The sequence below is a fragment of the Sarcophilus harrisii genome, chromosome 4, assembly GCF_902635505.1.
Source record: "Sarcophilus harrisii chromosome 4, mSarHar1.11, whole genome shotgun sequence".
Taxonomy (NCBI): domain Eukaryota; kingdom Metazoa; phylum Chordata; class Mammalia; order Dasyuromorphia; family Dasyuridae; genus Sarcophilus; species Sarcophilus harrisii.
In genome coordinates this window covers 69,433,339-69,448,711 of record NC_045429.1, presented here as the reverse complement: position 1 = coordinate 69,448,711, position 15,373 = coordinate 69,433,339, and the positions used below count along the sequence as shown (strand labels likewise).

The 15,373-nt window shown below is 44.5% G+C and overlaps 1 protein-coding gene across 1 annotated transcript in view; it reads right to left on the bottom strand.

Annotated features, from left to right (window-relative positions):
• The window catches only part of KIAA1614 (KIAA1614 ortholog), a 45,249-nt gene extending 30,233 nt beyond the window's left edge, over positions 1 to 15,016 (bottom strand). The window contains exons 1-3 of the mRNA XM_031936984.1: positions 14,837 to 15,016; positions 11,103 to 12,059; positions 10,144 to 10,207 (exon numbers count right to left, since the gene is read on the bottom strand). Of these exons, the coding sequence (XP_031792844.1) occupies positions 10,144 to 10,207; positions 11,103 to 12,030 (992 nt within the window). The 5' untranslated portion in view covers positions 12,031 to 12,059; positions 14,837 to 15,016. The remainder of the gene's footprint in view (positions 1 to 10,143; positions 10,208 to 11,102; positions 12,060 to 14,836) is intronic.
• Between the last annotated feature and the right edge of the window lie 357 nt (positions 15,017 to 15,373).

The following is a 15,373-nucleotide window of genomic DNA, read 5'->3' as shown; positions in this document are numbered from 1 at the left end:
CCGCTGGGGCCAGGAGCAGAACCCGAGTGGTTTTCAATCAATCAGTAAACACTTATTAAGCACCAAGGAGCACAGTCACTAGTAAAGAGAAGCTGGAAATGCTTTTGCATAATTAACTTTGCTTAAGTAACAGTGATAACAGATAACAATCAATCGGTAAACACTTATTAAGCACCTGAGAGAGCACACACTGACTCCCTACTGAAGGAAAGGGAGGCTGGAAATGATTTTGGATAATTAACATAGACTAGACCGGGTAGGCTATGTAACAGTGATAACAGATAATAATCAATCAGTAAACACTGGTTAAGCACCTGGATGCTGACTCCCTAGTGAGGGAAAGAGATGCTGGAAATGATTTTGGCCGACTAGCATAGCCTAGACTAGCAGCAGTAACAGTAATAACAGATAATAATCAGTCAGTAAACACTTATTAAGCATGTACTATATGCCAGGTCTTGCGGCTACAAAAATAGGAGTACAAATGAACAGGGCAAAGCCAGGCCTTGCCCTCAAGGAGTTTACCATTTAATGGACAACACACAAACATATACACCAATAAGCTATACACAGAATAGAAAGGAAATAAAAGAGGAAAGGCAATAGAATTCAGAACGTGGGGGAAGGCTTCCTGTATAAGGTAGGATTTTAGGTGGGACTTAAATAGGGATTTATTCAGAGATTCTCTACCTTTTTCTTTCCTAACATTTTCCAGTTCAAGGTCTCAAACTTGGCTATCGGGTGGCCCTCCTCATTTGGCAGGTGAAGAAGATGCAGCGGATTAAGGTGAGTCAGGACAGCTCTCCTGTCCCCCTTTTCCTGCCCATTCCAGTTCCATTCCCTATACAAGCATGGATTAAGCACCTACCATGTGCCAGATGTATGTGGATACAGAGACAAACAACACACACGAGTCCCTGCTCCCAAGAAGTTTACATTTTGCTACAAACATATAAGTTAAGAGGTAAGTATAGATGTAAGAATCTGAATTACAACTGGGAAGATCAGGGAAGCCTTCCCATAGAAGGTGGTATAGACCAAGTGAATGAAGTTAGGGGCTGTAAAATGCAAGCAAGGTGAAAACTAGGATTAATTCTAGATATAACAAGAAGCTACAGATAAAAGGCCCCTTTCACTGACCACTGAGGATTGTGTGTGATGGTCAACTCCTGGAGTGGGACCTCAGAGTCCCTCTGGCCAGATCTTGGCTCTGCCGACTGAGCTCTGCTTCTTGCAGGCCTGAGAGTCCAAGGAAAGCAATCAGGAGGAGTTTGGAGAGATGACTGGCCATAGCTCACCACAGGTTTCTGATTTTTTTCCCTCTTTGCTCTCATACCCTCCTGCTATATTAACAGTCCTGGGTTGGGCTTACCTTTCCCAGGAAGAAAAATAAAAGACTTATCTCTGTGGTACAATTAAATAAACAAGCATTTAGGCACCTACTCCATGCCAGACATTGCTCTTGGACCAACAAGGGCCTCTTATTGCTATCAGCACCAAGACAGTTCCCCAGGGCACACAGAGTGGGGGGTTGGTACTGGAGGGAGAGTCAGTCCCTCCTAGCAAGTGGTCCATTTGCAAAGGTCCTAAGGGAAGGTCTGGAGCTTTTCCAGCCATTTCCACACCTTCGTGCCTGTTGCCAGCCTCCTTTTCAGACTCATATTCAAGCTCAGAGGCTTGGGCTCACTTTATCTCACCCTCACCGATTCCCAGTCTCCTCTGTATACCCCGTCCCTCACACTGAACATCTTTCAACTCTAAGTCTGAGAGAGGCGTCAGTGAGGAGACAATTCTTGGAAAGGAGCTGTCCATCACTTGCCTTCTGCTTCTGTCCCTGGGGTCCCCAACTGCCCTTTCTGGGTGGTCTCCCTTTATTAGAATGGGAGCCTTCTGAGGGCAGGGTCTGCTTTCCTGTTCGTGCATCTTTTGACCTGCATATAGTGAATACCAAATAAAGCCTTTTTTATTCCCTCTATCCATTCATAGACTGAACCAGAAGACTAAGAATCTATTCCCAGCGTTGTTATTATTTCTTGACTCTGTGATCTTGGAAAAGTCACATTAGTTCTCCGAGGCCCAGGTTTTTTTCTTTTTAAAATTGGGTGTCTCTTGCCCTCCTGTCCCTCCCCAGGGTTGTTTGAGGATTAAATATGACAGTGCAAAGGTTGGTGCTTTGGAAAGAGTAAACTTCCCTATACTGTATTTCTATTCTTGTTCCATGAGCTCATAGAAGGGGGAGAGAGGCAGCTTCTGGGCCTATGGCTCTGTTCCTGTCAATACATGCTGCTTTCTGGGGGGTGCCTTCTAGGCAGGCAGGCTTTTAATTGGGAGCCTGGCAGGCAGGAGATTGCGTGGGTGTGAAAATGAAAGCCCCGGGTCTGCCGCCAGCACCGATGCCTTCTGCAGGAGCCCCCCAGCCCTCCCCCTCCTCGGCTTTCTCTCCTCCGTGCCAATCAGCTTCTCCCCAGCTCTGCCAAGGACAGCTGTGTGCCCCGGGGGATGAACTCCGACAGGACAGCTAGCCCGGGGAGATGCCCGCGTCCAGCTCTCGGCCTTTGGCAGCCAGCCGAGGCAATCGAGAGCCCCGAGGAGCCCTGCCGTCTGGGGCATTCATCACACAGCCCGCTGGTGAAGACACGGGCCTCGGTGCCCCTGATGCTGCCGGCCCGGCAGCCGGCTCCGCTTTGCTCAGCCTCCCGCCTGCCCTGCTCTGTAATCACCATTCTGCCCGCTCCACTTGCAACACGCTGGCGAGCCCTTTCATCAGCCGTGAACAAAGCCAGGCTCTCAATTGATTAGGAAAGTATTTTCCCCCCTTTTTTCTGTGCAGCCTGCAGGCAAGTTATAATGACAAGGATGAAAAAAATCATTCTTGAGAAAAGCAATTAAAAGAAAAGGGGATTCAATAATGCGACTCAGGGGGACGAGGGGCCGGCCACCCTTAAAAAGCAGCGAGCCCATCCTTGGGGCTTGTTTGCTGCCACAAAAAAGGGAAAAAGGAAAAAGAAATCTAGAGTTTCTAGAAAAGAAAGACAGAGGCTGGGGGGGGGGTTCTCAGAGGGAGCGGCTGTGTGTGCACAGTGTGTGTCGTGTAAATGTGTACCATGTATATGTGAGGGACGTGTATGGGTGTGAGGAGTGGGTGTGTGTGGTGCACACATGGTACTGATGTGCGTATTTGTGGGTCACCTGTGCATACACATGGCACATACGTGTGCACATAGACCTGTGTGCATTGGAGCAGTGTGGTGGTCATGTGTGCATGTGCATGTATGGTGTGGGTGTGTGCCTGGTGCACATGTATGTTTATGTGGTACCTGTGTGTTCCAGTCCATATCTAATCCTAATTTCTTTCAAATCACTTCGGTTAAAAATATATTGAGCACAGGGAGATGGGGAAAGAGATACAAACTTAAATTAGGTGCAATTTTCCCCTTTTAAGAGAAGGAATTTATTCTAAATATGGGTCCCAGACTCCTAGGAGCACAATATCCCAGCTTCTGGGTGTCTGAGCTCCAGATGCCTCAGTCTCAAATCCTCTGAGAATAACTATGGGCTCTTGCTCACTGGCACTTTCCCCTTCCTTCCCTCCTTCTTTCTTTCCTTCCTTCCCTTCCTCTTCCTCCATCACCTTAAGCTGCTTTACTAGGTGGATTTTTAGCCAGGACGAGATTTCCTCCCCAGCCTCCAGGAGCCAGGACTGAACAGCTCATTCTTTAGGCTCAGCATCTTCCCAAAGTCAGGAGGGTCGGGTCTCACATGGGAAAATGCCCAAACCCACCTCAGACTTTGCCGTCCTCCAGGAAGGGGGCAGACAGCCCACTGGTCTGCTTGGGCAGCTGTGTTCCTCCTTCCAGTGAAAATAATCTGCTTAAATGACTACTTCAATGAGACTAGACTTTAACTCTTTCAGTTCCAAAGGAAGAAGATTAAAGAGGAGACAATTTAATACCTTCCAGATTTTCAACAACTACAGCATCCTGGAGGGGAAAATAGCCCATTTCTGAAAATACTTAAGGCTTCCTGCTTAGCAGTGTCTCCAGCACCTTTTGGGATAATGGAAGCTTTAAGGGTCCCATGAATAAATGGTTCATACTGTAGCCCTGAGGGCAGCCCCCTCTGTGGGAATGGAGGAAATAGCTGCTGTCTATGGAATGGTCTTTCTGTCCTGGAGAGAGGGGACCTGCTATTTACTTTTGCCATGCTATTTACCCACACAATGCTAATTTTTTGGAGCCACAAGGGGTGCCAGAGCACTGGGTCTGGAGTAAGGAAGACTGATCTCCCTGAGTTCAATGCAGCCTCAGCCTCTTACTGTCTGGATGACCTTGAGCAAGTCACTTAGCCCCGTTTGCCTCAGGTTCCTCATCTGTAAAAAGAGCTGGAGAAGGAAATGGCAAACCACTCTAGTATTTTTGCCAAGAAAATGCCATATGGAGTCACAAAGACTAGGACACAATTAAAACAACCCAACCACAATAACAAAATGCTATTTCCTGCGGCCAGTCCAATTGTCCTTCAATAATCTGCCACCATCACACTTCTCTACCTTCCTCCCATTCACCTCCTTTTCCATCCGGGAACCATCACACATCCCATCCAGGAGCTATTCCATACCCCATTACAGGAGCCACTCCACACCCCATCCAGGATCTATCTCACATCCGATACAGGAATTATTCCATACCTCATCCAGAAGCTATCACATACCCCATACAGGAGCAATCCTATACTCCATCCAGGTGAGTCAGGTGGAAGAAAGACCTGCCATCATCAGGACACCTTCCCTCCTTGCTGAGTAGATGGGATGGGAGGCTACATGCCCTCCTACTGCCTCCTGACATCTTTCAGTTGTAACCATCTGCACTTCAATCTCCTAGCATTGTTGTCCTATCTACCTTTATAACCTAAGGAAAGCCCCATTGGATTTGGTTCCGAATCAAAGAAGGTCTAGGGTGGTCTGAGAGAGAGGTATAAACAAACAGCTTATCAGAAGAATAAAGGAGAAAGGGAAAGGAAGGAGGAAAAGAAATAAGGGAAGGAGGGGAAGAACAAATGAAGGAAGGAAGAAGGAAATTAAGGAAGAAAAAGAAGGGAAGGAGGGAGGAAGAGAGGAAAAGAGAAAGAAGGAAAATAAGGAAAGAGGGGAAGAGAGAAGAAGGGAAGAAGGAAAAGAGGAGCAAAGGAAGGAAGGAAGGAAGACAAGAAGGAAGGAAGAGAGGACACAGAGTCACATAGAATCAAAGCAACCTTTGACAAGTATCATTCCCCCCTTAAGAGATAACACATTCTCCTGATTCTCCATCCACCTTCTCTCTATTCATTCAAGAAAGGAAGAAAGAAGGAGGAAAAGAAGGGAAGGAGAGAGAGAGAGAGAGAAAGAAGGAAAATAAGGAAAGCAGGAGGAACAAAGAAAGGAAAGAAGGAGAAAGGGAAAGAAGAAAACAAAGAAGGGAAGAAGGGAGGGAGAAAGGAAAAGAAGAAAAAGGGAAAGAAGGGAAGAGGGGAAAAGGGAAGAAGGAAGAGAGGAGCAAAGAAAGGAAGGAAAGAGGGAAAGGAAAAACGAAGAGAGGAGGGAAGGAACGAAGAGAAGACATGGAGTCACATGATCAAAACAATCTATGACAAGTATCATTCCATCCCTTCAGACAACATATTCTCTTTATTCTTCATCCACTTTCTCTCTATTCATTCTTTCTGTCTCCTTAGTTTGATGCTGAAGAGATTATTGCTTAGATATGGACTGGACTCTAGGCATTTTCTTCTGGTCCACCTCTACTTCTGGGTTTAAAGCCAAAGGGTTTATCTTTTTTTCTTCCTTAGGCAATTGGGGTTAAGTGACTTGCCCAAGGTCACACAGCCAGGAAGTGTAAAGTGTCTGAGACCAGATTTGAACTCAGGTCCTCCTGGCTTCAGGGTTGGCGCTCTATCCACTAGGCCACCTAGCTGCTCCACTAGTTTATCTTTGACTGCCTTTTGCCTTCATTCAGACATCCAATCAGTTACCAAGTCCTATCAATTCTATCCCACTAGCATCTCCTGTGTCTCTCCCCTTCTCTCCTCCAGCTCTACCCCTAGTACAGTGTCTCACTAACATGGATCTGGACCATTATACCTTCTCCACTTGTTTCCTCTCCTTGTCCCCCCCATCCCAATCCTGGCCAGAATGATATTCCTCATGTTATTCTTCTGCACATAAATCTTTGCTAAGTCTGGGATGTTGGGGTGGAGAACCTGCTCTTTGTCTGCAGAGACAAAGGGTGTGAGGAAAGATCAGGTTTCATGTTGAACGGAAGGGAGGAAGTGTCCTGGACAATGGAAGCCAGTACTGTCGACCTTAGCCCTCAGCACAAACCACAGGACACTGAGGAGGGGTGAGATCACTGCACAGCTGGAAAACTGGAAGCAGCTCCCGCGTCTTTGCTACTGCGGAGACAGGTGGGGTACCTGCCGTCCCCTGGGGGTGGTGATGGATGCTGCTGTGCTCTCACCCCTCCAGGTGGGCCAGACCCGGGCCCATGGCTGTCCTGGGACCCACAGGAAGGGAAACCAGCCTGCCTCCTCTCCCCACGGGTATATCGGCCCAGATCTCACACAGCCTCCAGGCACTCCTCTGTTGAGAGGTGGAAGGGGCTCCTGCCTCTGCACATCTCTGCAAACAGATCTGGCAGCTTCAGCCTCCACAGAGAATTCTCGGTCTGGACCAGGGGAGCTGTGAACTATCTGGCATGGAGCCACTCTTCAGCCTGCAATTACTCACCGGTGGGCTGGGGATGACCTAGTTTTCAAGCAGAACAGCTTTGACCTGGAAAGTGCACCTGAGCGCAGACTCTCCCTTCGGGTAGCCTAGAACAAGGGCTGTTGGACCCACTGTGCTTATCACAGTGCTGGAATATGCTTAAACAAATGCTTGACGATTCACTGATCATTTAGCTGAGTGACTAGAACCCAAAAAAAATAGTCATTAAGGAACTAATTCTACCTGAAGGGAGATGTCTGCCAAGGTGCCTCAGAGACGTGTCATGGGCTATGTCCCGTTCAAAATTTTTTAGCAAAGATTTTTTTTTTTTGTCTTTTTCACAAGAGATTGTTTACATAGCTTAAATGTTGAACTGAGCTGAATGAAGGTTGGTTAGTGTGCTTATTAATGACATGAAACTAGAAGAAATAATAGAAAAGCCAGATTCAGAATCCCAAAAGATCTCTCTATTTGGTGTCCAAAAAATCAATTTTACAAGGACAGTGGAAAAATATTCTGGGGTTTTAGCAGGACGCCGGCTCAATATGAGTCAATGGTGTGTTAATGGAAGCCAAATTAATATGTGTAGGGAGTGGCTGCGTTAACAGAGGGAGGCTGTAATCCCGTTGTACTCACACCTGGTTAGACCACAAATGGAATACTTTGTTCTGTTCTGGGGATCTTAGAAACTACACTCATTTGCTGGCTTAGGAACTGTGCTACATGAATGTTGGTTGAGGGAATGGGGGCTATTTGGCTTCAAGAAGCAAAGGCTTACTGGGGAGATGGCAAGAGAGCTGTCTTTCTGAATGTGAAGAGCTGTCAAAATAAAAATACACTTATTTTTGCTTGGCTCTAGAGGGCAGAACTAGGAAAGGGGAATTTCAGCTTGATTTCAGAATATTCTTTCTAACAATTAGAGCTGCCACAAAGTGGAATGGGCCAACTTCCAAGGTAGAGAGTCTCCTATGGAGAAATTCAAGTGGAGACCAGACTTAGGGATATTCAACAAAACATGCTTGCTCAGAAACAGATTTAAGTAGATGATAATTTCTGAAGCTCTTCCAATTCTGAGATGCTATGATCCTATGAAACCCGAATCCAGAAAAATAATTGACTTGTTAAGTCATACAGTTAGTAAATGGAAAAGCCAGAACTGCTGACTCCAAGTTCAGTGATTTTTCCATTACTTTACAGTGTTTATTGTCTTGTAGATGGGGAACAAATACCTACAGAAGTTAAATGATTAGCTCAAAGCTATACACTCATAAAAGAGGTGGTAAATCCAGTCTGAGAATCCTGTCTCAAGAGGTATGTTGGAGCCAAGCTCCAACACCTTTCTGAGAGCCAATTGCTAAATTTTCAGTGTGACATTTATATTACAGATTAGGACTTGATTTATTATCTTGTTGATTGCTTCATCTTAAGAAAGTATTGGGAGAAAATGTTAATAATGAAGATAAAACTTTAAAATGTATCCTGAGAACCAGGAGAACATTGTACACAATGATTGCAACATTATGCAAAGAACAATGGTGAATGATTAAGCTCTTCTCAGCAGTACAATGATACAAGACAATCCCAAAGGACTCACAATGAAAAATGCTATCTATCTCTAGAGAAAGAACTGACAGAGTTTGAATGTAGACTGAAGGAGACTCTTTCCTTCCTTCCTTCCTTCCTTCCTTCCTTGTCCTTCCTTCCTTCCTCATCACTTTATAGTATATTTTAGATTGGTACATCTAGGCCACCCTCCTTTGCATTTTTTTCCCCATTAGTTCCCTTGATATTCTCAACCTTCTGTTCTTCCAGATGAATTTTGTTTTTTTTTCTAGCTCTATAAAATAATTTTTGGGCAGTTTGATTGGTACTGAATAAGTAGTTTAATTTAGGTAAAGCTGTCATTTTTATTATATTACTTTGACCTACTCATGAGCAATTGATATTTTTCCAATTGTTTAGATCTGACTTTATTTATGTGAAAAATATTTTGTAATTCATTTAGTGTTCATATAGTTCCTGGATTTGTCTTGGCAGGTAAATTCCCAAATATTTTATGTTGTCTACAATTATTTTAAATAGGATTTCTCTGTCTCTTGCTGCTTTCTTTGCAATATATAAAAATGCTGATGATGTATGTGGATTTATTTTATATCTTGCAATTTTGCTAAAGTTGTTCATTGTTTCACAAGTAGATTTTTAGTTGATTCTCTAGGATGCTCTAAATATCCCATCATATCATCTGCAAAGAATGATAATTTTCTCTCTAATTTCTTCAATTTCTTTTTCTTCTTTTATTGCTAATGCCAACATTTCTAGGACAATATTTAATAATAATGTGATAATAAGCATCCCTGTTTCATCCCTAATTTTACTGAGAATGCTTCGAGATTTTATCCCCAATACATATACTGCTTGCTGATGGCTTCAGGTAGATGCTACTTATCATTTTAAGGAAAACTCCATCTATTCTTATGTTCGCTAGTGTTTTTATAAGGAATTGGTGTTATATTTTGCCAAATGCTTTTTTTAACATTTACTGAGATAATCATGATTTCTGTTAGTTTTGTTATTAATAGGGTCAATTATGCTGATGATTTTCCTGAAATTGAATCAGCCCTGCATTCCGAGTATAACTCATACTTGGTCATAGTGTATTATCCTGGTGATAAGTTCATATAATCTCTTTGCTAATATTTTGTTTAAGATTTTTCATCAAGATTCACTAAGGAAAATGATCCATAATTTTCTTTCTCTATTTTAGCTTTTCCTGATTTAGGTATCCACACCACATTCATGTCATAAAAGGAATCTGGTAGGGTACACTTATTTTTCCTATACCATAACTTATTCAACCATTCCCCAACTGATGGGCATTTGCCCATTGTCCAGTTCTTTGCCACCACAAAAAAGTTAGTTACTAACATTTTTGCACATGTGGGTCCTTTTCTCTTTTTTATGATTTCTTTGGTGTTGCCTATTTTTCCAAATAGTTTATATAGTATTGGAATTAGTTGTTCTTTAAATGTTTAATAGAATTCACTTATAAAGTCCATCTGGCCCTGGAGATTATTTCTTAGAAAATTCATTAATGACTTATTCATTTTTTTTCTAAAATGGGGCTATTTAAATATTTTATTTCTTCTTCTGTTAATCTGAAATAATTTATGTTTTTGTAAACATTCATCCATTTCACTTAGATTGTCAGAATTTATTGGCATACTATTGGGAAAAAGGGATCCTAGTTATTTCAATTTCCTTTTCACTGATGGAAATTTCACCCTTTTCATTTTTAATACTGCTAATTTAAACTAGTGCTAATTGTGATGTGAGATGGGGGGCGAGGAAGAGAGCAGGGAATAGGGAGATAAGGAGAAAAGAAAAAATGAACTCTGAATTCTTACCTGCACCCATCAGAGTCCTGCAAGGATACTCCTGAGTCCCAGTCTAGGTCTCCCCCTGGCAACTCTGGAATCCAGAACAGAGGAAGAGGTCAGAGACAATATCACAAAACCCAGGAGCCTAAGGTCCCCTGGTCACTAATCTGCTTAGAGCGCATGACACATTCCCTTTTGTGTGACTACATTTTCCCACTTAAACTCTTCTCCTTGCCACCAGTGGGACAATCTGGAGCATCCTCAGCTGCCATTTGGAGAAGGGAAGGAAAACAATGCCCCCTGAAACAATTATCTCCCTACAGAGACTGCCAATGGGCTGCGCTCCCATGTTGTGTAGCCTGAAAGAGGTTGCTTAGGGCAGACTCAGTACTAATGATACTGAAGTAAAAGTAAGTTTTTAAGGATGTTGTTTTTTAAGGATCTCAAAGATAATTGACTTTCAGAGAAGATAGACCTATAAGGATAAAAAGGGCAGGAAGGAGAGAGGAAACGAGATCCTGCCCTCTTTACCCTGTACCTAAGGTAATAGGGAAGCAGCAATATACAACAAGAAAGGACAAGGCTTCCCCCTGGGACTTTTTTATGGGTTGGAGCTGCTTTCTATTCATTCGAGACAGCAAAATTGATGAAGTTCTGGCATGGCTGTGGATTTTCACAATAACCTGAGGCTCATGGATATTTCAAACAGGGACATGGCCATGGTAATGCTTAAGAAGGGACACTGCTGACAGCTCTGCTGTTCCCCTTTAATCAACCAGGTGAGGCTTTTTGGTTGTGATTCAGCTGGTTACAGCTCACAGCAGGACTGCAGCAAATGACGGTGCTGGGGAACTCTCTGATGTTTGGGCAGAAAATTCAACAATGAAAGATTTGGACCCAAAGCCTCTTGTCAGAGCCTTCCTATATCTGCTACAGAAAAGAGCTGATCCAGAGCAGACTTTACACCTCTTATCTGCTGCTCTCACCTGGTGTGGTTCCCCGCGGGGCTCTGGCTGGGGGTCCTTCTTGGTGGTGCTGAGAACAGCTGGGTTCAGACAGGCCTCTCCTCTCCTGCAGAAGAAGGCGGTTCCTCTCCACTCGGTCAGCTAAAGACAAGGAATGGCTGCCATTCCTTAAACTATCCCAACTGTCCGCTTTCCACAAGTGTTCCTGTAAGGTGGCTGTACAAATGGGGTCTTCTCCCTCTACGGCCAGAGACATCTCCTTCAGGACTCCCCCTTGGACCTGATGTTCTGCAAGGGCTCCCGACTTCCCACTGTCCAGGGAAAGCATATGGGTCACATCCCTGCCAGGCCCTGGGATCTCTGACCTGTTCTGAGCAATGGTCTGAGTTGGGCTTGCTTGGAAATAACTGGCCTCTTGCAATAGACCTGAGTCAGGGGGCCTCCATACCCCTTCTGGGAGCCTCTGGCTTTCCTTCCCTAAACCGAGCTGATTTGGAAACTGGGTGCCTTTGGGGCTTGCAGGGGGGCTGTGCACCGGCCCCTGCTCCAGGTCATCACTACTGTCCAACAATCTGTCTGTTAGGTAAGTGCGCATCTGAGCCTGGGGGGCCACCACATGGTCCTGAGAAGGAGCACTCAGCGGGCCGGCAGCCGGCTTACTCCTGCGGTTCCTGGGCTTCTTCTGGGAGGGTCGCTCTTGGGAGACAAGGCCAACACTTAGGGCCTGTTTCTCTGACAACATCCTCTTCTCCTTCAGGGCTCTTACTTTACATTCCAGCACAGAGGGGCCATGGGGCTGGCCTACCCACCCCACAATGGGTTCTGCGGCCATTGCACCAGGCTCTTTATTTTCCTGGGGGCGAAGTGGGGATCTATGAGATTTTTGGCCCCCGTGTTCCTTCAGGCCCTTTCCAGACCACCTCCTCTCTACAGGTGAGACTGCTTCCATGGAGCTGATGGTTGGTTCTGTTCCCAAGCCTGGAAGAAAGATCACAGAAAGAGGAAGAATCACCACTGAGATTAAGCCCAAGCTGCACTAACCTTCTGGAATTCACACCTTTTTGGTAGCCAGCCACAGGCCCCCAGGTCTTCCTTTTCCATGGAACTATCATGGGAAAATCACTTAACTTCTGTTTGCTTCGATTTCCTCAACTGTCAAATACAGATAATGACAGTACTTACCTCTCAGACTGTGGTGAGGATAAAACAGTATTTATAAAGGACTTAGCACAGTAACTGGCACACAGTAGGCACTTAGCAAATATTTCTTTTAGGAGATTGGTGAGTGTGTTGAAAGCACATCGAGACTGATGCTGAGTGAAATGAGCAGGACCAGGAGATCATTATATACTTCAACAATACTAGATGATGACCAGTTCTGATGGACCAGGCCATCCTCAGCAACGAGATCAACCAAATCATTTCTAATGGAGCAGTAATGAACTGAACTAGCTACGCCCAGAGAAAGAACTCTGGGAGATGACTAAAACCATTACATTGAATTCCAATCCCTATATTTATGCACACCTGCATTTTTGATTTCCTTCACAAGCTAATTATACAATATTTCAGAGTCTGATTCTTTTTGTACAGCAAAATAACGTTTTGGTCAGGTATATTTATTGTGTATCTAATTTATATTTTAATATATTTAACATCTACTGGTCATCCTGCCATCTAGGGGGGGGGAGTAAGAGGTGAAAATTGGAACAAGAGGTTTGGCAATTGTTAATGCTGTAAAGTTACCCATGTACATATCCTGTAAATAAAAGGCTATTAAATTAAAAAAAAAAAAAAAAAAGAAAGCACATCGAGGAAACAGCTGTGCTCATACTGATGATAAAATGAGGATATAGATCATTATGCTGAGAACACAAGCAAGAGGCCTTGAGGGCAGGGATTTTATTTTCTTGCCTTTGTATCCCCAGCACCTAGCATAGTGCCTGGCATACAGTCGGTGCTTAGTAAATGCTTGCTGACTAGAACAGGGCTTCTTAAACTTTTCCCACTTGTGATCTCTTTTCTCGAGAAATTTTTATGTGACCTCAGGTAAATAGGTATACAAATCAGACATAATAAATCATAATTTCACAACCCCCACATCTGCTTACATGACCCCATATGGGGTTGGGACCCACAGTCTAAGAAGCTTTGAACTAAATACTTCCTTCCAGACTGATAGCAACCCATCAGTACTACTCTTCAGGTCCAGGAGTTCTTAACTTTGCTGGTATCATAGACCCCTTCGGCAGTCCAGTGGAGCCAATGGCACCCTTCTCAGAATCATGTTTTAAAATGCATAAAATAGAATATTCATAATTTCAAAGAAAACCAGTTATGTTGAAATAAGGATATATTTTTTCCACTTTCATAGATTCCCTCTAATTTGTGGATCTTGGATAAGAATCCCAGTTCTATCCCTTAAGTCGCCCTCTTATAAATTAATAATAATAACTGGTGCTACATGGTGCTCTAAGTTTCTCACTAAGCATTTTATACATAGCATCTTTGACATTCACAACAACCCTGTAAAGGTAGAACTAAAAGTGCCATAGCACTTTGCACCAGTCACAGGGTTAATAAACAGTACAGCCATGATTTGAAATGGAGTCTTCCAACTCCATGTCCTCTGCTTTCTCCACTGCTGAAACACAGATTATATTTAAAAAAAAAAAAAGATTCCTGATTGTGGAATCTTTAGAATTAAGATATTAAGAGGAAGGAGGAGAGGAAGGAAGAAGTGGGTGGAGGGAGGGAAGGAAGGAAGGAATGAATGAATGAGTGAACAAAGGAAGGAAAGAAGGAAGGAAGGAAGTGAAGGAGGAAAAAAGGAAGGGAGGAAGAGATAGATGGAGGGAGGGAAGGAAGGAAAGGAAAAAGGAAGGAAGGATGAAAGCAAGAAAGAAAGAAAGAAAGAAAGGAGGGAGGGAAAACGGAGGAAGGGAAGAAAGTAAAGGAGGAAGGAACGAACGAACAAATGAATGAACAAAGGAAGGAAAGAAGGGAGGAGGGAAGATAGGGAGGAAAAAAGGAAGGGAGGAAGAAATAGATGGAGGGAGGGAAGGAAGTATGAAAGGAAGAAAGGGGAGAGGAAGGGAGGAAGAGAAGGATAGAGGGAAAGAAGGAAGGAAGGAAGGAAGGGATCGAGAAAGAAGGGAGGGAGGAAGAGAAGGAAAGAGGAGAGGAGGAAAGAAACAAAAGCTCCTACTATGTGTCAGACACAGTGTTAAGCACTTTATAACTATTATCTCATTTGGTGAGCAACCCTGAGAGGTAAATGCTATTATTACCCCATTTTCAGTAGAGGAAACCAAGGTAGATAGTAATAAGTGACTTGCCCAGATTCAGCTAGTAAGTGTCTGAAGTTGCATTTGAACTCAGGTCATCAGGAAATGTGTTAGGTTCCACATCTCTAGAGATCTTTAAGGATGGGACAAACCCTCTGCAAGGCTTACACAAAACCCTGCATAATTTTCTGTTTCTATAAACAAAGTCCTGTATTTGTTCTTATACACATAAAATAAAATGAAGTCAACTTGCAAAGTTATTGGCCCCTGAGAAAGTAGCACTTCAATCCCCAGAGGCTATTATTATCATCCCAGCCTCTAGAAAGCCCCAGAGGGGACCCAGGCTCGAGATTCAGCCTCCTCCCAGCTCCTTCGGAGGCTCCGTTCCCAACATTCCCTCTGGCAGGCCCTTGACAAAAGGTAGAACTCTTCCACCCACCCTAAGCATGGACCTCCTTCAATACTCACTCAGAGTCGCAGCTGAATAGTGACCCCTTCTTCAAAGGGGCGGAGGAGGAAGAGGAGGAGGAGGACACCTTTTGTCTCCCCAGTAAATCTAAGAGAGTTCAGGCCTGGAATTCCAGGCCGCCAAAGTCTTTGGGAGCAGACCTAGCCCATGAGTCCAGTGCTGGTCAGGCTGGGTCCTGCACTCTCACCAGGACCTGAGAAGGGGAGGGAGGGGGGCCAGCAGGGTGGCCCAGCCTGGCCCCCTCTCTGGACGAGCTCCACTCGGTTGCCTTCGGTCTGGGTTTGCAGCAGCAGCGACAACATGAGGGGGCTGCTCCCGGCCCAGCTGGGAAGGGGGTCAGGGTTGTGGGGAGGGTGCTGGCGGAGAAGGAAATGCCATCCCCCGGTAGTTCATGGTTCCGTCATTAAGGGGAAGAGGCCAAAACCTCAATCTTTTCATGCTGCATTTCCAACCACGGGGGAGGGGAGAGGTCAAGGGGATGGGGTGAAGGGAAGAGCTTAGAAGAGGGGCAAGAGGTGAAGAAAGGGGAGTAGAGA